General features: G+C 38.5%; 1 protein-coding gene across 1 annotated transcript in view; it reads left to right on the top strand.

Annotated features, from left to right (window-relative positions):
- Positions 1-24,332, top strand: part of fam189b (family with sequence similarity 189 member B) — a 36,772-nt gene continuing 12,440 nt past the window's right edge. Inside the window, exons 1-9 of the mRNA XM_039767067.1 lie at positions 1-3,864; positions 7,897-7,953; positions 13,109-13,219; positions 17,002-17,142; positions 17,944-18,051; positions 18,186-18,346; positions 18,728-18,827; positions 23,071-23,143; positions 23,590-24,225. Coding sequence (XP_039623001.1) covers positions 3,646-3,864; positions 7,897-7,953; positions 13,109-13,219; positions 17,002-17,142; positions 17,944-18,051; positions 18,186-18,346; positions 18,728-18,827; positions 23,071-23,143; positions 23,590-24,225 — 1,606 coding nt within the window. The 5' untranslated portion in view covers positions 1-3,645. The remainder of the gene's footprint in view (positions 3,865-7,896; positions 7,954-13,108; positions 13,220-17,001; positions 17,143-17,943; positions 18,052-18,185; positions 18,347-18,727; positions 18,828-23,070; positions 23,144-23,589; positions 24,226-24,332) is intronic.

The following is a 24,332-nucleotide window of genomic DNA, read 5'->3' as shown; positions in this document are numbered from 1 at the left end:
CAAAAGAGCTCCTCAGTTTGTAAACGGCACGCTTTTCATTTCACCTCGGGGGTGCTTGCTGCTGTGACGTCATCCCGGGGCAGGCTACCGCCGTTCCTCAGTTGTGTGGGAGCGAAATGGTGCAGGAGCTGGCTGTTGCTTTGGAGATGAAGCAGGAGCGGTAAGGGGTAGCACTGCAGCAGGAGTTACAAGGAATAGAGTGGGCGCACCGTGGTACCCCTTTCCGGATTCCCGATGGGGAGAGAACTAGCAGACGAAATGTGCGCCGGAACTTGAGGCCGCAGCGGATCGTACAGGAGGGCATACTTCACTAATGTACGTTGGCGCGAATTAATAAGTAAACGAATTTGGATGACTGTTACCGAGGGAAAACTGAAGCGGGGCGTGCATGGGAGTAAGCAATAACACGATATTAAAGACAGCCTTCTAAACGGGACAGTCGAGACCCCACGTCAGTTTACACATCTGTCTTTTTACGCTACCTCGTTTCGTTGGGGTGGGTAGCAATATTTTTTGAGTGAAAAGTATCTTCTAATTAGGAAAATTAGAAACAGACCGTGGTGGGCGGTGTAAGTGAATGCAGTATTATCATAAGCAAAGACGATGAAGTGCGGTATAGAATATCCACCGAGTTACACCTTTTACTGACAAAGTAACGTGAACTACCGTAACCGAACTGAGTCAGATCAGTAAAACATTACTGCGCTTTATGTTTTTATAACTATTTAAAACAATATGTAGATTTATTTGTGCACGTCCCTGATTATCTGTAGTAGTGGCTCATCTTCCTTCATGAATTATTTGCTTCATTTTTTTCTCCGCCTGTGAAATTTACCCGGATGAACGGAATGCGCCGATTTCCACTGGAAACTTTTGAGGGTTTTTTTTGGATAGTGAGGGTTATTGTTTTAAATTGGATAATTGCATTAAAATTAAATGAGATATCGAAATAAGGTATTATCATCCATCCATTAGTTTTCTAACCCGCTTAATCCTAAGCAGAGTTTTGGGGAAGCTGGAGCCAATTCCAGGAAACATAGGGCACAAGGCAGGAATTGTCCCAGGATAGGGCGTCAGAGGTACTATCGTTTACATTCAAAATTACTTTTAGTCTTCGGTGTCATCGTGTTTTCAGATTTTGTGTTTGATCCCACTTTTTTTACGTTCAGCTGTAAAGCAGAAGATTTACCTGGCAGCTTTATGTGACAGACAGTTGCGAGCAAGCACTGAGCAAGTCATCTACCTTGCCTGGGACTCATCTTTAAAAAAAATTAATAAACAAAGGAATGGTGTCTGCTATAGAAAGACACCATGTAAACTAAAGTTTGCTTGTCTGTTTGCTTCGAAGACAGGCAGTGGTCATCTCTTCTGTCTCACAGATACTGGAGACTATCAGTCTTTTTCACAGTCAATGTGGAGTTTGTGCATTCTCCTCGTGATGGGCTTTATAAAATACATGAGCGCATTGAAGTAAACTTTGACCTTTTCCGTTATAATTGTCAAAACAAGCATGTAGCAAATACTATACAAAACCTCTCCAAGCATATCGATGTTTTTCGATCTATCTTTAGTAAACGTTAATTTAGAAATAGATATTAAGCAAAACTGTAAATATTTAAAGCATGAAGAATTTTTTTTTTGCCTTCGGGCAATATGCAGAACATAGAAATTATATATTAATCTAATACGAGAAATGCAAATGCAATTTCATGGGACTATAAAATTCTTACTATCTGTTTATCCTGTTTAATTAGTCATTTACCAAAGATATATTTTGTAAAACCTGGAAAACAGGGAAACAAGGAGAAAACCACTTGAGCAAGTGGAGACAAAGTTTCTTTATATAAATGTAACAAACAGAAATCAAAGGGAAACTGTTTTGTATTTGTTTCGACTCAATAAACGGTAACTTCAAGGGCAATTGGGTGTTAAATATGTGTTTGGGTTTAATACAAGATCATCACAAGTGAGTTTTTTCAAATATTAAAGATATCAAATATGCAAGCATATTCCGAACGTAAAAAGTGTTAAAACCTTTGTGAAGTTTGCTGATTAATAGTGATACCTCATTAATGATATGTGGTCCGAAAGTTTTTTAAAAGATGTAAATAATGATATAAATGTTTGAGTACCAGGGCATAGTTTAGCTGAAACAAAATTAAACATCGAATGATGGTTTTAAATATTTATTAAAATAAATGCAGTTATTTAGTTGAGGCACTAGAGTATTTATTATTTTCCATAAAATTGCATACTACTGTCAACTTTATTATTATTATTATTATTATTATTTAAAATAGAGACCAAATTTCACAGGACTCCCACAATGTGTGAGTAACCCGGTTAGTGCACATCCAATACGTCACGAGCCTAGGAGAGTCGGCTTCTATTAATAACTGCAGAGTCGGGGGCGCGCATGACCTGAGAAGTGAGTGTACGCGCTGCAGTGCGAGCTAATAGCTTCAACCAATACGCAAATTATCGTCAAAATGGTCTGAATATTTTGTTCGGTAAAAAGAGCTATAACACATATTGCATTATTTTGTTTTCGAAGTTGCGGTTAAAATACATTAATGTAATTGCATTTTGATAATTCTAATTGAAAAACGGGAGCATGCTGGAAAACGCTTATTAATATTTGAAACGGTATTGAATGTATTACAGGATGGAAAGCTTACAACTCAGTCTTCTCTTTGTGTTGAATTTTATGAAAACCCAGGGGGACGTTATATGCCTTTGAATTTGGTAACTGAATTTTTATCCCATATCCTTTGAAAGTATAAGGTCGGAAGTCAGGTTTCCACTCCTAGTCAAACATCTGCAGGGTAAAATGTGCTTGACTTCAACATTAAGAGTGGAAAAAACGGAACACAGAATGGTGTTTATTTTAGTGCTCACTGGTTGCAAAGAATGTACAAAAGAAATATTTGCTATGAGCTAAAAAAAAAAAAATCAGCAAACAATATTATTCATTTCTTTTGACTTATGGATTTATTGGCATGTGGCTAGGCAAACTCATTTCCTACCTCATTTTAACAATCTGAAGAAATGTAAATACCAGTTGCAAATGATTTCCTTCAAATAAAACAAAAAAGCTTCCATATCATGTCAGTCTATGGAATATCTAGTCTATTGTGATGGACCTTTTTCAAGTGAGTCTGATGGCACTGTTCTGATTTTTTTGCTTGGTATATAACACTTTTTCAATCACTTTTCTTAAAATGTGTCAGAACATTTTTCTGCAGTTTACAATGAAGTCTTCGACAGGATATTGCAATCTACACTGGATTCAAAAGGAATTCTGCTTTTACTCATTGCTTTCCATGCATTCTATTGCAAAGTTTCGGTAAGGAATTATGACTTACCTTGCAATTCAAAGTTTGGAAATTTGAAGAAGTTTTTGCACCCTCCGGAATATTTTTTATTAAACTTAAAATACGCACCAGTACTTTTTTTTAGCAATTTGCACCTTGCTTTATGAGCAGTTATTTCCTTACTGTTTCTTTCACACTATATTTATCTACAGATGATAAGGAATTGCTTTTGAACATTTTTGATATGATGTTAATGACCAAAGGAAATATCTTTTAAGACTGAATTTGTCAAGTTGGCACATTGGATTAGCTCAGGCTTCTGAAGCTCAACATGCCTTCCCCTTCAGATTCAAGCCATTCTCTCAGCCCTGGTACTTCCCGGAGTCTTTCTCGCTTGGGTGTACAGCGAGCCCGAACACAGCTGCTTCTGGCCTTGGGCATTGTCCAGATGGGCCTCGGTTCCATGATTGTGGCAGTCAGCTTTGTGGCAGTGGCTTTCACCAGCTCGACAAAAGTGCGCCATTCCTGTCCATTCTGGGCTGGATTTTTTGTAAGTATATTTCTGTATTTTATACTGAAAGTTATACTATTAATCATTGTTTTCTCAGTAAGTGGTTAACTTTCAGGCTGTTATTTTTGTTCTTCTGAAAGAAGACTTGCACTTGAGTTCTAGCTGTAATGGATTCCCTTTTGTTCCATCCTGAGTTATTCAACATGGCCATGTAAGAGAAATTAGTTGATAGCCAGAAAGATACACTTCCATTTCAAATCCTGTAGATATTCCAAAAAGACAATTATTGTAATTACATGTTCTCAGTACAGGTTTTGGAATGCATTTCACTGTAACTGCTGACCATTTTTTGTTTTCTTTCCAAACACGATTCTAGTAACCTACTTAGCCAAGTTATTATATTAAATAAAATCTTCTATTTACTCTATAGTGGTTTGTGATGCCTCATTTAAACTATGTGCATTTTTGAGAGATTGTGTTAAATGCAGAAAAAGAAATGCAATTTCCCCTTAGGAATACTTTAAGTTTGTGATGAGCTCAAGTTAAATCATAAAACACTCCAGTTTCTGGCAAATAGAGCTGAACATGTAGGCTGGATTTTAAACCTGGCAGGAAATGCTGCATTCAAGTGCATTAGTGCATCAAAGCTGTTTCACTTTACAGAAAGAGCAATCCATTCCTTAAGGCAGGTGTTGCAGCCAAGTGGCTAAGGCACTACACTTTATTCAAACCAGTTCAGCCCTGCCATTGATGTGATGTATGAACTTACACAGATTATATAACCTGGCAGTGCTTCAGTTACAATAAATATATCTAAATGATTGCATGACAATAGAAAAAGCTTTATCCAGGCATTATCACGCCAGATTAATACAATTCAGGGTACAAGCATATACAGTACACAATCTAAAATACATATGGACATCTATACATTACTCTAGACTTATCTTTCATTTATTTTTAAATAAAAAACACAGATGTACAGTATTACTGTAGTCTGTCTATGATCTGAGATTTTTCAGGTAAGAAAGACACAAGCTTCAAGGTAAGTCAGTTACACTAACTTGTCCTTGCACCAGAGGGTGACTGATGTACAGTATTGCATATTGACTAACACATGCAAGTAAGAATTTAAATGTACTCTATATATGTACATTACAATAGTAACCCTACACTTGAGGTTGAAACATAGTAAAAAAAAATAGAAGGTCAAACATCTAAAGGAACTGAAGAAGTCAAAGGCTATCCCAGATGGCTTCGGCACAAGACAAGAATTATATAAAATAAAAGTTGGGAGTGAAGGTGGTATAGTTAGGCTAAGGTATTAGACATCAAACCTTAAAGTTGTTTGGTTAGTGCTTGCCATTGATTCACAATATGACCCTGAGCAAGTAATTGACTTTCAATGCATGAGATTCATATGTAAAAAAAAGAATAGAAATAAAAAAAAAATCAAAAGATTTGAAAGCAATTGTATACTGCCCCTAAACGTGTAAAGCACCTCACGAATTAGGTTTGCTATTGAAAGACACCATGTAAATTAACGTTTGGTTGTCTGTTTGTTTGCTTCAGATTGGGCTAGTGGTTAGATCTCCTGCCTCACAGATTCTGGAGACTAGTTTTAAATCCAGCCTATTTCACTGTATACAGTATGTATTGTTTGTGTGTTCTCCTCCTGTCAAGTACTGTACATGCTATTTTTTAACTGGTATCTCATAGATTGCACAGTGTGAGTCAGTGTGGGTATGTATATAGGTGTACCTTCTAACAGACTGTTATCTCATTTGTACCTACCTTTTGCCAGTGCTATTAGTCTAAATCAGAATTGTGGGGGACTGTAGTACAGCACAATCATAGGGCACACTTACACACACATCCACACTTAATACTGGGCCAATTTAAAGTTTCACAATTACCTAACATCTTTAGTATGTGTAGGGAAAGGAGAAGATGTTTTTAAATATACTTTACAAATAAATGTACTTTTCTTCTGGGATTTTTTTTTCAAAACTTTTCTAATTGCTATTCTAGGTCCTAATCACAGTCTTATTTTTTCAACATTTTGCTCCAAAGTGGTTACATTTCAGTTACATCACAACCTGCTTTGCCATTTTTATCATTGGTCCTTAAATGTACATCAGGTCCTCCATAATCACAAAAGACTTGGCAATGCCAAAGGCTGGGCGAGTGGTTGATGATGAAGTGTACAAGTGAATCCTGGTGTACATGTAGAATTTTTTGCAACTAAACCAGGAACTATGCTAATTAAAAAAGTGGCAAAAATAATTAAAAAAAAAAAACAGGCAAACAAGTCATTTTTCAATATGCACCATTGGTCATGAAAGTCAAACATCAAATGCCCAGACAGGCCAGTGACAGATGCAAAGAAAAATTACTGAAGGGATTCTGGTCAAAAGTACATATAGTATGTAAACTCTAAGGCAGGTTTAAGTTCTGTTTAAGCAGACACGTTCTTAGAATATTCAGTAATTTAGGTAGCTAGGAAACTCTATTTAACATGGAGAGTAAAGAACAGTATCATGTGTTAGGAGTGGCAAGACAGACAGATAGATAGATAGATAGATAGATAGATAGATAGATAGATAGATAGATAGATAGATAGATAGATAGATAGATAGATAGATAGATAGATAGATAGATAGATAGATACTTTATTAATCCCAAGGGGAAATTCACATACTCCAGCAGCAGCATACTGTTAAAAAACAACATTAAATTAAAGAGTGATAAAAATGCTGGTAAAATAGACAGTAACTTTGTATAATGTTAACATTTACCCAAGGGGTGGAATTGAAGAGTTGTATAGTGTGGGGGAGGAACGATCTCCTTAGTCTGTCAGTGAAATTGCTCCACTGTCTGGAGATGATAACTGTTCAGTGGATGCAGTGGATTCTCCATGATTGACAGGAGCCTGCTCAGCGCCCATCACTCTCCCATGGATGTCAAACTGTCCAGCTCCATGCCTACAATAGAGCCTGCCTTCCTCACCAGTTTGTCCAGGCGTGAGGCGTCCTTTTTCTTTATGCTGCCTCCCCAGCACACCACCGCGTAGCAGAGGGCACTCGCCACCACCGTTTGATAGAACATCTGCAGCATCTTATTGCAGATGTTGAAGGACGTCAGTCTTCTAAAGAAGTATAGTCGGCTGTGTCCTCTCTTGCACAGAGCATCAGTATTGGCAGTCCAGTCCAATTTATCATCCAGCTGCACTCCCAGGTATTTACAGACCTGTACCCTCTGTACACAGTCGCCTCTGATAATCACTGGATCCAGGAGGGGCCTGGGTCTCCTAAAATCCACCACCAGCTCCTTGGTTTTGCTGGTGTTCAGGTGTAAGTGGTTTGAGTCGCACCATTTAACAAAGTCCTTGATTAGGTTTCTATACTCCTCCTCCTGCCCACTCCCGATGCAGCCCACGATAGCAGTGTCGTCAGTGAACTTTTGCACGTGGCAGGACTCTGAGTTGTATTGGAAGTCTGATGTATATAGGCTGAACAGGACCGGAGGAAGTACAGATCCTTGCGGCGCTCCTGTGTTGCTGACCACAATGTCAGACCTGCAGTTCCTGAGACGCACATACTGAGGTCTGTCTGTAAGATAGTCCACGATCCATGCCACCAGGTATGTAGCTACTCCCATCTCTGTCAGCTTGTCCCTAAGGAGCAGAGGTTGGATGGTGTTGATAGTTGTAGGTTACACTTGGAAAGAAGGGTCATAGGTTAAGAAATGACATTACCAAGACTAGGCATGGAGGAAAGTGTATTCTGTTATTAAACATTTTGTATTTCTATGGAATGTCAACTGCACTTTAAATAATAATTTCCATATTTTTGAAGTTATAGCAATTTTTTCATAACTGTGTGTTGATGTAATTAGGTTGCAGTGATCTAGCTTGGTTTATGTCTCTGTGAACACAGAAAATAAATGGCTTTCTGCATTAGAGGGTAAAATGAATAGCCCAGTGCAGTATTTTGCTGGGTGCCTGACCTTGCTCATAACTTATAAGAAATCTGCAATAATTCCAATATTCACATTTCATTTTCTTCATAGGTTGTTATATCAGGCCTGGTGGGTGTGATGTCTTGGAGACGACCTCTTACTCTTGTGGTAAGTATGATTTTAAAATGTAATTCTACTCAGGTTCATAATGAGGTCTGTAATTTTATACCTGAAGAAAGTTTGAGTTATACCAGTGGTCAAGCATAGAAATCAGGTAGTGAAAACATAAATAATTCAGATGGAGTAATTCAAAAATTGTTTAAGAGTTCTTTTTCGGGGTTCACCTATTTTCTGTGATTCCATTCATCCTTAAGCACAGAATGTCCATATATGTATAACCCCTTATTTGGCCCTTTTCTCATAGTGGTATTAGAGCAGTAGTAGGATCAGGAAAACCTTCATCATATGCTCCAACACATAGCAGTTAACAAAATACAGTTAGACAAAAATATCTCAAAATAAAAAAGAGCAAAACCTAAAACATTTGGCTGTTACTTAATTGGTGTCTTCAAGTCCAAAGAATTTGGTAAGAATAATGGTGTCAAAGACATACAGCACGTGAAAGACAAATTTTAGAGTAGTAAGTAACCAATACATTGATTTTTGCTCATCTTAAAATTATTTCTGCCTGAAGGCAAAGAAAAGCTTGTGAATGCTAGAGCCTCTGTATAACATTTTCTTTTAAACTAATTAGGATGACAATTTTATTGTCTTGCTACAATACAGCTTTTGTCTAAGAGTATGTCATTTGGTATCATCGTGGTGTTGTGTTTAAAATATTGAGTTTACAAAAGATTACTTTTTCCTGTTTATTTACATATGGGCCCTTTTGAGAAATATTCTAATTGGGTGTACACTGTTGACAAACCCTTAAGGAGCAATGTTCCTTTCTTTCATCCCCCCAAAAAACTTTTAAAACACCAAAACACTCTTTTTAATGAGTTTTGGAGGTTTCTCATGCAAAACAAAGAAAAGAAAGTTTAACATCAATTTCATGAAACTGTGTGCTAGAAGAATCTTGGCTGGTTCACTCACCACAAACTATTATTTTGTGATGTTATATTATACATACCTCGCAGTAAGGAGACCTGGGTTCGCTTCCCGGGTCCTCCCTGCGTGGAGTTTGCATGTTCTCCCCGTGTCTGTGTGGGTTTCCTCCGGGTGCTCCTCTTTCCTCCCACAGTCCAAAGACCTGCAGGTTAGGTGCATTGGCGATCCTAAATTGGCCCTAGTGTGTGTGCTTGGTGTGTGGATGTGTGTATGTGTGTGTGTGTGTGTGTGTGCCCTATGGTGGGCTGGCGCCCTGTCCAGGGTTTGTTCCTGACTTGCGCCCTGTGTTGGTTGGGATTGGCTCCAGCAGACCCCTGTGATCCTGTAGTTAGGATATAGCGGGTTGTTAATGGATGGATGGATATTATACATAACCAGCAGAGTGAGAAACAGGCTGATGGACAACGATAGTGTCCATAACATGCAGATAGGAATTTCATTGCACTGTATGCACATGATAATAACTCTGAAATGAACTGATGGTATTACATTTTTTATCAAAGCAACACCATAATGTCAATGCTATCATACACATACATATTGTTACTAAGTGTGATAGAGTGTGATAGAGATGAGCCACAATGAAACAGAAGGGAACACATTTTTTTGGCACATGCCAAGTCACTGTTCAGAATATGGTAGAAAGAGAAGGATGGAGAACAATGTTAGTAACCTTTACAGTTTTTTGGTGGTAGACATTTATTGAAGTCCATTTTATGACAAGGCCTTAACATTTTACATTTTGATGCCAATACATGTGTGATTTGTAGCAATTTTAAATGAATACTGAATGAATCAGCTAGGAATCATCTTTATAACATTATCAAATACCACCACTTTTGCTCTTTCCTGTCATGTAACAATGCGGAGATCTGCAATATCCATGAACCCTAATAACCACTCCCCTGGGCCCCCTACTGTAAGTGCTTTCTACAGTTCATAGATTCAATTATTCAACAAGCCATCCAGTTTATTATTATTTTGTTATTAAACATTGTTTTATGAAACCACACACACAGCAATTATGGAATCCAGTTATATGCAAATATAATAAATTTTTGACTTATGACATAAATGCATTGTAATGGATGGTCGGCCATTTATCCCGGCCAATACCCCCAAGCCGCCAGGTGGAGCCCTCCTTGCAGCGTGGAGGTCCCCAGAAGACCAGCAGGGCATCATGGACATTGGAGTTTTTATGCAAAGCCCTGCTGGATGCCGTGGGGGCCACAGGAGGGAGCTGCAGGGAGGACCGAGGGCTTTTTCGTGCCCTGTGACCCGGAGGTTCGTCACAGGAAGAGCGACGGACTTCCGGGTTGAAGAAAGGGACTATTTACCCTGACCCGGAAGGAAAAGGACTTGTGGACTATTGGGCAGAAACACTTCCGGGTCAGGAGGTATAAAAGGACTATGGGAACTCCCAGACAACGAGCTGAGCTGGGTGGAAGGGTGGCAACGCGTCTGGGAGCTGGAGGATTGGTTTATTTGTTTATTATTGTGGTTTATTGTAATTTATGAGTATTGTGGAGGAGAGTGTGCTTTGTGCACTGTGGCAAGAAAATAAAGTCAACTTGAGGACTTTTACCTGGTGTCTGGAGTCGTGGACAGGGGTTCAAGGGAGCGAGAGCGCCCCCTATCGTTCACAGCATAAATATCTGCTTTTTTTTACCTTAACACATTAAACAGATATACACAGATAATGCATATTACTTCACCTAGTAAATAAATAAATAGGTAATGAAGAGCACACACCAGTACTTTATGGATTTCTTTAAGGAAATGTTCACTAAGATGCTGTCAATTACAAATGGTATGTTGTGTCCATTGTGATCTTAGATCAATGTCTAGAAGAAAAAACCATAACACTAAAGGCTAGATTTTTTCCATGTATAGTAAACTTTTTCAGTAAGGAATACTATTGGTTTTAACATCAGTGCTCTTTCAGGCTTCCTGAAGATAATAATAAGCCTCAGTTTCAGTTAATTTAATTTATAAGGAATAGGTGAACTACAGTAGGGTACACACATATGTCAGGAATAATTATGAAACATGGAGTGCCGAACAAAGTAATTCAAGCAAGATTGTGATTACCTACAACACTGTTCAGGTAAATAAGAGTATTCAAAAATTATGTAAGTGGATGGATAATGGTTGCCCAGATTTCAAAGCTCTGATGCTTACTCAAATTCTAGATTGTTAAATTAGCCACCCATCCATTTTTTTGTTCTTTTCATTAAACCTTCCTTTAATTACACTTTTCAGTTAAATGGGTGCACATTAATATACACATTCACCAAGCCACATTAAAGTCACCCATTAGCCTAAAACATATTGTATTATTGTGGGGTTAGAGAAACTTACCAAGTCCTTTATGGGCTAGTCTATCCTCACACCCCAAGCTTAACACACACACACTCACATACACACAGACCCTATCCATTTAAGCACTTATTATAAGTAATGCCTGTGCAGCCCATCATTCCTCAGTTCACCAAATAGGGACTCACTGGGTTTAGCATGAACAATCTGATATAACCAAGTGGTAACAGCTTATATACCCCAGTCCTAAAGAATTTCATAGATACACGGAGGCTAAGATACTTTGGACAATGCTTCTCCCCAATGAATGATGCGTTATTTGCACCATGGTGACCTCTGTTGAGAGCATCCTCCATCACCCTACTAACCATGTGAGAAAGTAAGTGGTAATCTCCTCTCATCAGGTGCCCTGTCTCTTTTTTATACTTCAGTCCCTCAAGATATATAGAGACAAAGTACAGAAATTTAAAAGCAAAGTAGTATATAGAGACAAAGTACAGAAATTTAAAAGCAAAGTAGAACTTATTAAAATAGAGTAATACCAAATAAATTCAACTATAGAAAATAGTGACTTACAGCAAAGTCTTAATGTAAGGACTTAATGACATACCCCCTTGTTTTAACATCAGGTATCTGTAAAGATAAAGGTAACATCTGTGTCAGAGGAGTTATCTTGTGCAGCTTTTAGATTCATCATGGAATGGAGTCCCTCTCTGTCTCAGTTTTGTTCTCTCATTTCTCAGATGTTTTGTTTTCTATGCCAAAGGGCCATGTGGGGTTCTGTTCCTTGTTATATTACACACAGATAACTGGCTTGCTACTTTAGTAATGGACAGCTCTTCCTAAAAGCTTTGATCACAAAAGTAACAATTTATCTTGTTAAGGGTGCTATCTGTTATATCTCCAGATCCCTTTAATACCATTTAACTAGCATGAGTTATAGTCTATGCAGTTATTTTAAACTAAGATTATAATGTCAATTATACTCTTAGATGACAATGACATAAAATGTATATAACATCAAAAGGAAAATATACAAAATACATTGGAGTAAAACAGCGTTACACAGAATTGCTCTTCATGCGGTTCCATGGCACTATTCTTTGTTTATGACAGCTCTGGAGAATGTCCCCATGTCCATTTACAGGTCTTTTGCAGTTTATTTGAGCAAAAACATGTAAACAAGGAAGACTCCAGCTTACTTTTAACATAGTGCACTAAGTCCCAAAATGATTGTTGTGAATTCCATAACACATATTATAGGAAAGCTGCATGCCCAGATAAAAAAAACTAAGAGGTATTACACAGACATTGACCAAGACCATTTTAACTAAGTAGGGTCATTTATACTGACTAAGTAGAACATCACTCCTCTGAGCTGCTTACATTACACTAATAAAAATATTGCTGTGAGATTTTGCTGTATGAGTTTATATACTACAGACTGATTTCCAGATCTGAAGCTATTAAAAGTGGGTGGCTTGTGTTGTACTGAAACTCCTAATCTCTGCAACAATAGTTGCAATGGTGTCATTAAGTAATAGGCAATGCAGTGTTATTGAATGACAAAAAAAAAATCAGATTAAGGTTGTCATTTTTTTTCCTGCTGACTATACATATTACTGTCAAATCCATACAGGCTTTCTTCATGTATACAGGTGTTGTATTTCACGGCTGACTAAAAGTATGTCAATGCTCCTTGCAATTCAAAGTTGAGCATGAAAAAAAAGGATTGGCATTATCAACACTGATGCTTTACTGCAAAATATTTACTGCCATCTTCGCATGTTGAGGTAAAATAGTCACCCTAAATGAGTGATGAATTGATTATCCTGTACTTCAAATTGATAGGTGATAGCAGTAGTTGATGATGTCTGTCACTTTCTCTAATCAGGTGTCATTGTTCATGCTGCTGTCAGCTGTATGTGTGATACTGAGCTTGGCTGGGTCAATCTTGTCATGTCAGAATGCACAGCTTGTCAAGTCTCTTGAAGCCTGTCAGATGGTAAGTTGCTTGGTGAAAAGTTATTCAAATGTTAGCATCAGTTACACTAAGTTTATTAAGAATTCTCCTGGGATGCTCTGTATTCACAGTTTCTTCACTTTTGTGATCCGCTCCACTTTTTATATTGTCTAATCGTTAGAAATTAACAGAACCTTATGTGTTCATGTAAGAATGAATAAGAGTATCAGAAAGAGAATTGAAATAAGTTAATTCTTAACTAGACTCTTTTCCATTACAAAGGCTTAGATCACTGCACACATTTAAAATAAATTGATGACACAGTTTTAACAAAAACAAATCATCATGCAAAATTCATATATACATATCAGTTAATCAGAAAAGTACATAAAGCCCCTATGCAGCCTATTTCAAACTGTAACCAGTTTACCCCCTTTTCTCTACATCCTATGTAGTAATCAGAAAATGAGGTGAAGGGAAAAAGTCTATGATAATTTTGTATTAACTGTGTATTGTTGAAACATATAAAATGCAAAACAAGATACACAACCATATTAATCCCAAGTCCTATTATTGCTTAAATATTCAGTTTATACATGTCCATCTTATGTGTTAGAAGAGGATTATTGATTTGCAGATTTGTAAATTAGACGTTCTCATCTTAATTTTGTAATTTTGAATGTACTACTATGTTAAAGTACCTGCCAAAAAAATTCTTTAGTGGTGCATTTTTCTTTGCACTGTTCACACTGTTTAAAAATGAAGACTGTGTGTTTATCTGTTTTTTTGAATTTTTGCTCTCTATAGCCTTTAAACTGTTCAGGCTTATGTTCATTTTTAATCTAATTTTTGAGTTTTCACTTGTGCTAACTAGACTTGCACATAGCAGTTTAAATACGCCCTTACTATTAAATTACATGAACAAATGTAACTGTCTCAATATGATTCTTCTAACTGACATAACCGTCTTAATATGAGTCTTCTCTATGACATATACAGTGCATCCGGAAAGTATTCACAGCGCATCACTTTTTCCACATTTTGTTATATTACTGCCTTATTCCAAAAAGGATTAAATTCATTTTTTTCCTCAGAATTCTACACACAACACCCCATAATGACAACATGAAAACATTTTACTTGAGATTTTTGCAAATTTATTAAAAATAATAAAAACACATGTACATAAGTATTCACAGCCTTTGCTCAATACTTTGTTGATGCACCTTTGGCAGCAATGACCATTCAAGTCTTTTTGAATATGATGCCACAAGCCTGGCACACCTATCCTTGGCCAGTTTCGCCCATTCCTCTTTGCAGCACCTCTCAAGCTCCATCAGGTTGGATGGGAAGCGTCAGTGCACAGCCATTTTAAGATCTCTCCAGAGATGTTCAATCGGATTCAAGGCTGGGCTCTGGCTGGGCCACTCAAGGACATTCACAGAGTTGTCCTGAAGTCACTCCTATGATGTCTTGGCTGTGTGCTTAGGGTCGTTGTCCTGCTGAAAGATGAACCGTCGCCCCAGTCTGAGGTCAAGAGCACTCTGGAGCAAGTTTTTATCCAGGATGTCTCTGTACATTGTTGCAGTCATCTTTCCCTTTATCCTGACTAGTCTACCAGTTCCTGCTGCTGAAAAACATCCCCACAGCATGTTGCTGCCGCCACCATGCTTCACTGTAGGGATGGTATTGGCCTAGTGATGAGTGGTGCCTGGTTTCCTCCAAACGTGACGCCTGGCATTCACACCAAAGAGTTTAATCTTTGTCTCATCAGACCAGAGAATTTTGTTTCTCATGGTCTGAGAGTCCTTCAGGTGCCTTTTGGCAAACTCCAGGTGAGTTGCCATGTGCCTTTTACTAAGGAGTGGCTTCCGCCTGGCCACTCTACCATACAGGCCTGATTGGTGGATTGCTGCAGAGATAGTTGTCCTTCTCGAAGGTTCTCCTCTCTCCACATAGGACCACTGGAGCTCTGACAGAGTGACCATCGGGTTCTTGGTCACCTCCCTGACTAAGGCCCTTCTCCCCCGATTGCTCAGTTTAGATGGCTGGCCAGCTCTAGGAAGAGTCCTGGTGATTTCAAACTTCTCCCACTTACGGATGATGGAGGCCACTGTGTTCACTGGGACCTTCAAAGTAGCAGAACATTTTCTGTAACCTTCCCCAGGTTTGTGCTTTGAGATAATCCTGTCTCGGAGGTCTACAGACAATTCCTTTGACTCATGCTTGGTTTGTGCTCTGACATGAACTGTCAAGTGTGGGACCTTATATAGACAGGTGTGTGGCTTTTCAAATCATGTCCAATTAACTGAATTTACCACAGGTGGACTCCAATTAAGCTGCAGAAACATCTCAAGGATGATCAGGGGAAACAGGATGCACCTGAGCTCAATTTTGAGCTTCATGGAAAAGGCTGTGATTACTTATGTACATCTGATTTTTAATAAATTTGCAAAAACCTCAAGTAAACTTTATTCACATTGTCATTATGGGGTGTTGTGTGTAGAATTCTGGGGAAAAATGAATTTAATCCATTTTGGAATAAGGCTGTAACATAACAAAATGTGGAAAAAGTGATGAGCTGTGAATACTTTCCGGGTGCACAGTATATAATAGTATACAACTGTCAATAATGAATTAATTGAGCTGCTAAGATTAAACAAAACCTATTGACACAAGTAGTTCAATATGCATTAACTGTAATGAATCTGTATATACATAGAAAAAACTCATAAACAAATTAGCTAATATTTAGTAATACATTATATCTTTATATATAATACGCTACCGTGACTGTCCGTTTGTTTGTCCAGGATTTTAAATCACCTGTAGCTTGCAAACGGTTTGACCTATTGACCTGAAATTTGGTACACATATACTATGTGACGACTACTATCCTATTTCAGGGTGATGATTGACCTCCAAGGTTATTCCTCTTTTTATTTTCATTTTATTTTATTGTAGAATCAACTCCAGCCAGCAAGGCAGCCGTGCGGTGCATGTGTACGGGCACCATTCTCATCCCTACCACCTTCGCCGTCACTTCCCCTACCTCTTCATATCTTAAATCATTCTTGTGGCAGATTGAAGACTTAAGCGACAAAGTGCAAAATTAAAGAAAACGCACTAAGTAATTGCAACACAAAAACTAACTTAATCAGTTTTAATGCAAAAAGATTCCGACAAAAGAAGAGAAGCAGCGGGCCGCTAGGGTGGAGAAAAGAAGAGCTGCTCAGGAAGCAGCAAGTGCATCAACCTCTGAGCAAACGAATGCTAAACAAAGACAGAGAAAGAGTATGAAAACTATGAATGCTCAAGCCAAGTCGGCAGTGCGCTGTTACTGGTATACATATAAATCACAATACAAATTACAGCCATGTATGCAGTAAGGATCAACTCTGTGACCCAAGTTCATATCAGCAGTCCCAAAGGAGTAGCAAATTCACTGTTGTGCAGTCAAAATGTGTTACAGAGGGCTGCAACGTCATAGTCTACATGGAAACCTCACTGAAGGGTCATTGAATTGATCCTTACGATTTGTTTTGTGGTTTATATGTACAGTATATACAGTATAATGTATTAGTTAAGATTCACTGATTTGTTTATTAGTTGTATACTGATTTGTTAAAATTAACTGATATTGAACTGCTTGTTTATTTTATATGACATATTCAGAAATTAATGAAATAAACCATGTCAAATTGAACATTTCAGTGGTTTACTTCTTTACATAGAGCACCTACTAAATTGAATAAAAAAACATTTATTCTGGTTTTACTAATGATTTTTTTTTTCTAGTCTTTGATGTATTTTTCTATTTTCAGCCTAATATTGGGAAGGAAGGAGTCTGTATTTGTTGTCAGACTTTTTCTAAACCCCCTCAGACCTCAACATGTGGCCCAATAGGAGAAACTCTCAAGCTGTATCCTTACAAAGACTGTCGTACTGTGCGAGTGGCTCTTAAGGTAATATCTCATCTATGCAGCTATATTCCTATAAAAAACAGCTGACACAATAGCATAATACTGTATATAAAACAAAGTAGCTATGTGAATAACAATAGATATAGCTAGTACAATTGTAATGTCCTGGATTCTGACCTACTTCTTGCTTTCAACAACCTGTAGACAACAGCAGTTACTCCAGTATTACCTAAACTCATTTGAACTTGGAGGTGGTCTCCCGAAACTGATCAGTGCTCTCTCAAAAATCAGTCCTTCAGCTTCTTTTGTTTTTCAAACTATTTATTATCTCTCAAGTTTTGACCTGCCTGCTCCTTTGATTACCACATTTGTTTGATCATATTTCTGTGTGCTTCAGCTGCCTGCCTCATTTATTCATTATTCCAACTCTGGTGGTAGTGAGTGTTGCCTTTGACCATCAGAGTCTTGACATAATGTAAAATGACCATCATGATGGTTGTCAGAAAATTACAAGGTCAGCTTGCTAAGGTTAGCTATAATAGGCAGTCTAGTATCAGGTGATGTCAGATATATCTATGGTTTATAATAGGTTGGCAGCATAAACTAATATTCTAGGATAAATGAGGGTAAGTCAAGCAGAGTCATTAAGATACAAAATGATTTAAACTATCATTACTCATTACCTTTTATATAACATAGATACATGAATAAATGCATGAACTTGCTTCATCTGGAGCATTGCTTTCTTGTTGGTGATCCAGATATTAGATAGTGGTGTTGTGTCAGCTTTCGTCTCATCATTTGTATCATTTCTTGTAAGCATCTCTGTATATGTCCCCCTAGGACCTGCTATTCAGTGCTTGTGGCCTCAGCATTCTTTCCACAGTCATCTGTACTTTGTCCACTGTTACTTGCTGTATCCACATCTTCTCTCTGGACCTGTTGCATATTGTGAGTATTGGCTGAATGGCATTAAAGAATAATATCTAGTTGTAAGTTAGAGACAGTAAAGAAGGGGTGTTAAGCAGAATATGGAGCACTTATTGATTACTTTTTATTCTTGAAAGTCAAATTTTCTTTTACAGCTGGTGCCACATCGCTCCCGTTCAGTGAACCCAGAATGTTCCACTCCACAAGATGCATTCCTAAATAATATAATGGACTTTGAAGAGTTTGTACCACCTGTACCTCCTCCACCATACTACCCTCCAGAATACACCTGCAGCTCAGAGACTGATGCACAGAGGTATCCTGGGGAATAAGCTTTTTTTTTTTTTTTTACTGGGTGGCCTTACATTTTTGGTTTTAATAGCATTTTACATAATTTGTAATCTATGAAAAGTATATTTAGTGAATCGCACATTAAAATACCCTATATACAGTGTACATTTAAAAATGGTCACATAATGAAGTAATATTATGATTACTGGAATATTGAGAAGTACTACCACTCAAAAATTAAAGCATATTAGTTCATTGTTCCTAGAACAAGACTATTCCAGCCATGCTTTAACACCTTCTGGCTGCTAAGGCTTTATTTTATAACTGGACCAGGGTAGTAAATCTCCAATCTAGAAAACCCAATAATTTATATTATTTTATATTATTTTGATATTTTTCTCTCCAGCATCACTTATAATGGGTCAATGGAAAGTCCTGTGCCATTATATCCCACGGATTTCCCTCCTCCGTATGAAGCAGTGATGGGACAAAGAGCAGAGAGCCAGGTAAATTAAAATTCCTTTAATCTTGTTTATTGTTTTCCCTGCTGCCTCATAAGCCCAAAAGACTTGGTTCAAATTCCAGCCTAATCATCATTGTGTGGGGGTTTCACAGTGTACTTGTTTGCAAGAATTTTTCTTCAGATAGTCTGATTTTCTTCTCATATACTAAAAGACATACATCTTAGGGCAGCTGACAAGTCTAAATTTACTCAGAGTGAGTGAATGTTGTAGTGGTTGTGAAAATGCCCTGCAGCAGACACCTGTCCAGGGCTGTTTTGGATTAACTCTGGGCCTTTAATAAGATTAAGTAGGATTCCTAATGGATGGGTGTGTGGAGGTTTATCCATTCATCAGCCAATCAGTTTTCCTAACCTACTGATCCAGAAAAGAGATGTGGGGAAGATGGAGCCTATCCCAGCAAGCACAGAACACAAGGCAGGAACAATGCCTGGACAGGGCACCAGTCCAGCATAGGGTGAACACACGCACACTCTACGGCCAATTTAACAACTCCATTTCACGTAACCTGCATGGCTCTTTGTACTGTGGAAGCAAAACACAGCACCCAGAGGAAACCAGTGCAGAAAGGGGAAAACATGCTAATTCCATGCATAGGGCACCTAAGACAAGAATCGTGGTGGAGGTTTAGAATAGTAATCGGTTTTCTGGTAGACATTGGGTTGTCCAAAGCAGAATGTATGCCAAAAACAGCAGACAGAAATGTGCTTGAACCTTGCAACATTAACTTCAATTATTTGTGCCCAGAAAGAAACAGGTATGTTATAGTAGTCACAAGTTGATATCTACTTAAAGCCTGTTTAAATGCTTGAATGCTGGATTCTTGTCTCAGGAAATGAGAATGCAGGTAAACAGCACAGGAAATAATATGCTGTCTGAAGGTGTGCTCTATTATTGTTGTGGGTGTTAGTTTAAGGAATGCTCCACACAATATGATATATTTTCTTCTCCGTTACTTACCCCATGTAGTTTGTAGGATTGAAATAAAATTATCTCATGTTTTAATGTTTAATAGTTTATGAGTATACCTTTAAAAGATGATTTTTTTACACTTGTGTGCCGTGAATGAGTTGCTGAAACAAGGCAGTCCAGAAGAGTGGTTGAAAAACAGAGCAAGGGCTCAAAATTCAATTAATCCAATTTTAAAGTAAAAAAACACTTCAACTCACCAGATTACAAAGCATATTCAGTGAACTACAAGGGACTGTGGGTTTCCCTTAGATTTATTGGGCCAAGAGCAGTCCCTTAAAAGTGATGAAAACACCTGGAACACAGTAAAAGAAACATAGATACAGTACCTAGAATCAAAATGATCAACAATATTATCATAAACAAGAGAATCGAAAATGAATAAAACAGACATAAAAGGGGAATTTGAACTCCAGATGGATGGAGGAAGGGGGTAGCTGAAACACAACATCATCTACCCCCATTCAAAACTTATGAAATGAAGCAGTATTATGGAGCAAAGGGTGGAGGGCAACATCGTATTCACAACCCCTATACCAGTGATTCTGCACTGAAGGTGGGGGGTGTGGCCCAGTAGGGGACCCCAGTAAACTTCCAGGGGAGCCTTAAGATGACTGAAAATTATTATAAAATAGTAACAAAATACCACATTCACTAAAAATCAAACAGCAGCAGGTGTATGAAACTTCCGAGACCCACTTCTTCAATATTCAAAACATGTTACATATGGCTCACAATGGCAGTTTTCTTAAAGACCTCCTTCAAGTTGTCTTTTTTATATATATTGTATCCTTGTGTAGTTTAGTTGAGTTACACTTATATCTGCCATTAAAATGTGTCTCTAGTGTCCGCATCATGTCAGAATAGAGATTGGATGGGCTCCCCATCTACACAGAGCAATTTAGGGTTTACTGCTGCCTTACACAATTTTTTTGTCTTTTTTTCTGCCTTTATTGTTGTATGTGGAAAGAAAACCCATTTATATTTCCATCCATGTCAAATGTGGTTGTTGCTGATGAAAATGCTTAATTTGTGAATCCAGAGAATAACAAAGTAGCTTCTGCTGTTAGGTTTTGAAAAAATGTCTACAGCAACTAATTCTGCATTTTAAAAATTACTTCTCATTTTTTAATTTCAGAAATACTTAATCATTGTATACTTAATTTTAAAAAGTAACACTAAAGACAAGTGCGTAGTGAGCAGCTTTTTGTTGTTATCAAAAATATCTGCAATGACAGATTCTGTATGTTCATAATTAATGCTTATTTATCCATAAAATGCTTACTTGTTTCGTGTTATGATTAAGAAATTCAAGCACTAGTAAAAGTAACTTTTATTTTATAAAAATCTACAGGCTGTTTTTGCGTATTTATTTTGTATTATGCCTTAAAAAGTACAGGCAGTATAGTGGCTTTAACAGAAAATATGTTTTTATTAATAAGACCAAAAACAAGCACATTTGCCAAGAATACAGAAAATGTACGAGGGTAAATAAACTGCTCAAAAAAAATTAAAGGAACACTTTGAAAACACATCAGATCTCAACTGAAAAAAAATCATGCTGGATATCTATACTGATATGGACTGTGTAGTGTGTTAGGAAAGAAAAGATGCCACATTGTTTGATGGAAATGAAAATTATCAACCTACACAGGGCTGAATTCAAAGAGACCCTGAAAATTAAAGTGAAAAAATGATATGGCAGGCTAGTCCATTTTGTCCAATGTCCATTTCATTGCAGCAACTCTAAATCGTACTCAGTAGTTTGTATGGCCCCCACATCCTTGTATGCATGCTCCTAATGAGATGATGGATTGTGTCCTTGGGGATCTCCTCCCAGATCTGGACCAGGGCATCACTGAGCTCCAGGACAGTCTGAGGTGCAACCTGGTGGTGTCGGATTGATCGAAACATAATGTCCCAGAGGTGTTCTATTGGATTTAGGTCAGGTGAGCATGGGGGCCAGTCAATGGTGTCAATTCATTTGTCCTCTAGGGACTGCCAGCATCCTCTCGCCGCATGAAGCTGGGCATTGTCGTGCACCAGGAGGAACCCAGGACCACATGCACCAGCATAGGGTCTGACAACGGGTCCAAGGATTTCATCCCAATACCTAATGGCAGTCAAGGTGCCATTGTCTAGCCTGTAGAGGTCTGTGTGTCCCTCCATGGATATGCCTCCCCAGACCATCACTGACCCAGCACCAAACTGGTCATGCTGATTGATGTTACAGGCAGCATAACGTTCTCCACGGCTTCTCCAGACCCTTTCCCGTCTGTCACATGTGCTCAGGGTGAACCTGCTGTCATCTGTGAAAAGCACAGGGCACCAGTAGTGGACCTGCCAATTCTGGTATTCGATGGAAAATGTCAATCTAGCTCCATGGGGCTGGGCAGTGAGCACAGGACCCACTAGTGGATGTTGGGCCCTCAGGCCACCCTCATGAAGTCTGTTTCTGATTGGTTGGTCAGAGAAATTCACACCAGCGGCCTGCTGGACATCATTTTATAGGGCTCTGGCAGTGCTCATCCTGTTCCTCGTTGCCCAAAGAACCTTCTACGGCCCTGTCCAGCTCTCCTAGAGTACATGCCTGTCTCCTGGAATCTCCTCTATGCTCTTGAGACTGCGCTGGGAGTCACAGCAAACCTTATGGCAATGACACATATTGATGTGCCATCCTGGAGAAGTTGGACTACCTGTGCAACCTCTGTATGTCCAGGTATCGCCTCATGCTACCAGTAGTGACACTGACTGTAGCCAAATACAAAACTAGTGAAAAAACAGTCAGAAAAGGTGAGGAGGGAAAAATGTCAGTGGTCTCCACCTGTTAAACCAGTCCTGTTTTGGGGGTCGTCTCATTGTTGCCCCTCTAGTGCACCTGTTGTTAATTTCATTAACACCAGAGCAGCTGAAACTGATTAACAACCCCCTCTGCTACTTAATTGACCAGATCAATAGCCCAGAAATTTCATTGACTTGATGCTCTACTCTGATTAAAAAGTGTTCCTTTAATTTTTTTTTGAGCAGCATATAATGGTTCTGTTTAGGCAGGGCCACACATAGTCTTGTGATATACTGGGAGACCTTGAAAGAACAAAAGTTGAGAACTACTACCTTGATGGTGCTTGTACAGGGTCTCTAGCTAGGAGCAGCACTATTTGGTTGGTTCTCTGCTGCTTTATAGAAGCCAGCTGTTTTAAATGCAAGATTTTATTTGTCCAAATTTGTTCCTGTTAAAATCATTTTTATCTACTTACAGGCAACTGTTTTTGATGCACCTGTGAATGAACTATCTTGTGAGAGAATTACATCTACCGTGTTCAGTGGAGAAGGTAAATTAATTCAATGGTTGGTTCTGATACTTCATGACTCCTGTGTCCTGGGTTCAGATTTGTGAAGTTTACACATTCTTATTATGTCTGTGGGGCTTTCTTTGGGTACTCAGTTTTTATACACATATTCAAAAGAGTAATTGGCAACTCCACATTGACCTAGTGTGAGGATGAGGGCACAGTAAATGGACTGGTGACCCATGTAGTGTTACCTCTTACCTTGTGCTTAGTGCTGCTGCAATAAGCACTCCCTTCTTGTGGCCCTCAACTCAATAAGTGAGTTATAAAATAGTTGGATGGAAAGAAAAAGACAATGTTGGCTGATATATCTGGATTTTTTTTTTATTTTTAGTTTTAAAATAGAGTGTGACAAACTCTAAGGACATTAGCATTTGTCACACACAGTTTCAACACACCAAAATCTCGTTTTGTGGCTTTTTTTGCAGTGTCAATGGACAGTGGCTCACTAATGATGTCAGAGATCATCGACATTCCCGATGATAGCTCTCCATCAGAAGACTCCTGCTTGCTGGAGGTTGGAGCTGGAGGGTCTCTCAGATCTGTGGATTATGTCAATTTTAGGTCTATGAATCCTTCTCTGCAGCAGCAACAGAACCAAGACTGCTCAAGGAACACAGATATGTTGATGCAACCAGTTTCATCAGTAATGCAGCCTGTCCGACCCAGTCCCAAAAGAGACCCTAAGCGATATTTCAGAGGAGAACGGTCAAATTCGTGCTCTTCCCCAAGCAGCTCTGCTTGTGACTCACCTTTTAGATCCAGCTTGCTGCATTATCAGCCTGCCAGTAGTTGTACTCGCCTAGACACCCTAGGAGGCAGCTCTGTAAAGTCTCGAGTTAATTCATCATCTCGTGTGCCAGAGATCCGGGTGCGACCTTCAACACCCAGCCGGCGTAATTCTGAAGGATCTCTTAGCTCTCAGGGTTCATCACAGCTCCAACCTTTCCCACAGAGGCGGCATAGTGACCAATCCCGGCCTCCAACACCTCCACGGGCACTCATGCCTCACCCTTTAATGAGATCTCATAGCGACCCAGGACTCAGCACTTCCAATGAAACAGGTATGGTTTAAATACTAATGAAGCATTTTAATAAATGTCAAATATTTGGTAACAATAGCAGCTTATGTCTATTGTAAACCTAACACATTCATTTAATTATTATCAAA

The sequence above is a fragment of the Polypterus senegalus genome, chromosome 1 (assembly GCF_016835505.1).
Source record: "Polypterus senegalus isolate Bchr_013 chromosome 1, ASM1683550v1, whole genome shotgun sequence".
Lineage (NCBI taxonomy): Eukaryota > Metazoa > Chordata > Cladistia > Polypteriformes > Polypteridae > Polypterus > Polypterus senegalus.
This window is presented reverse-complemented; position numbering and strand designations above follow the sequence as displayed.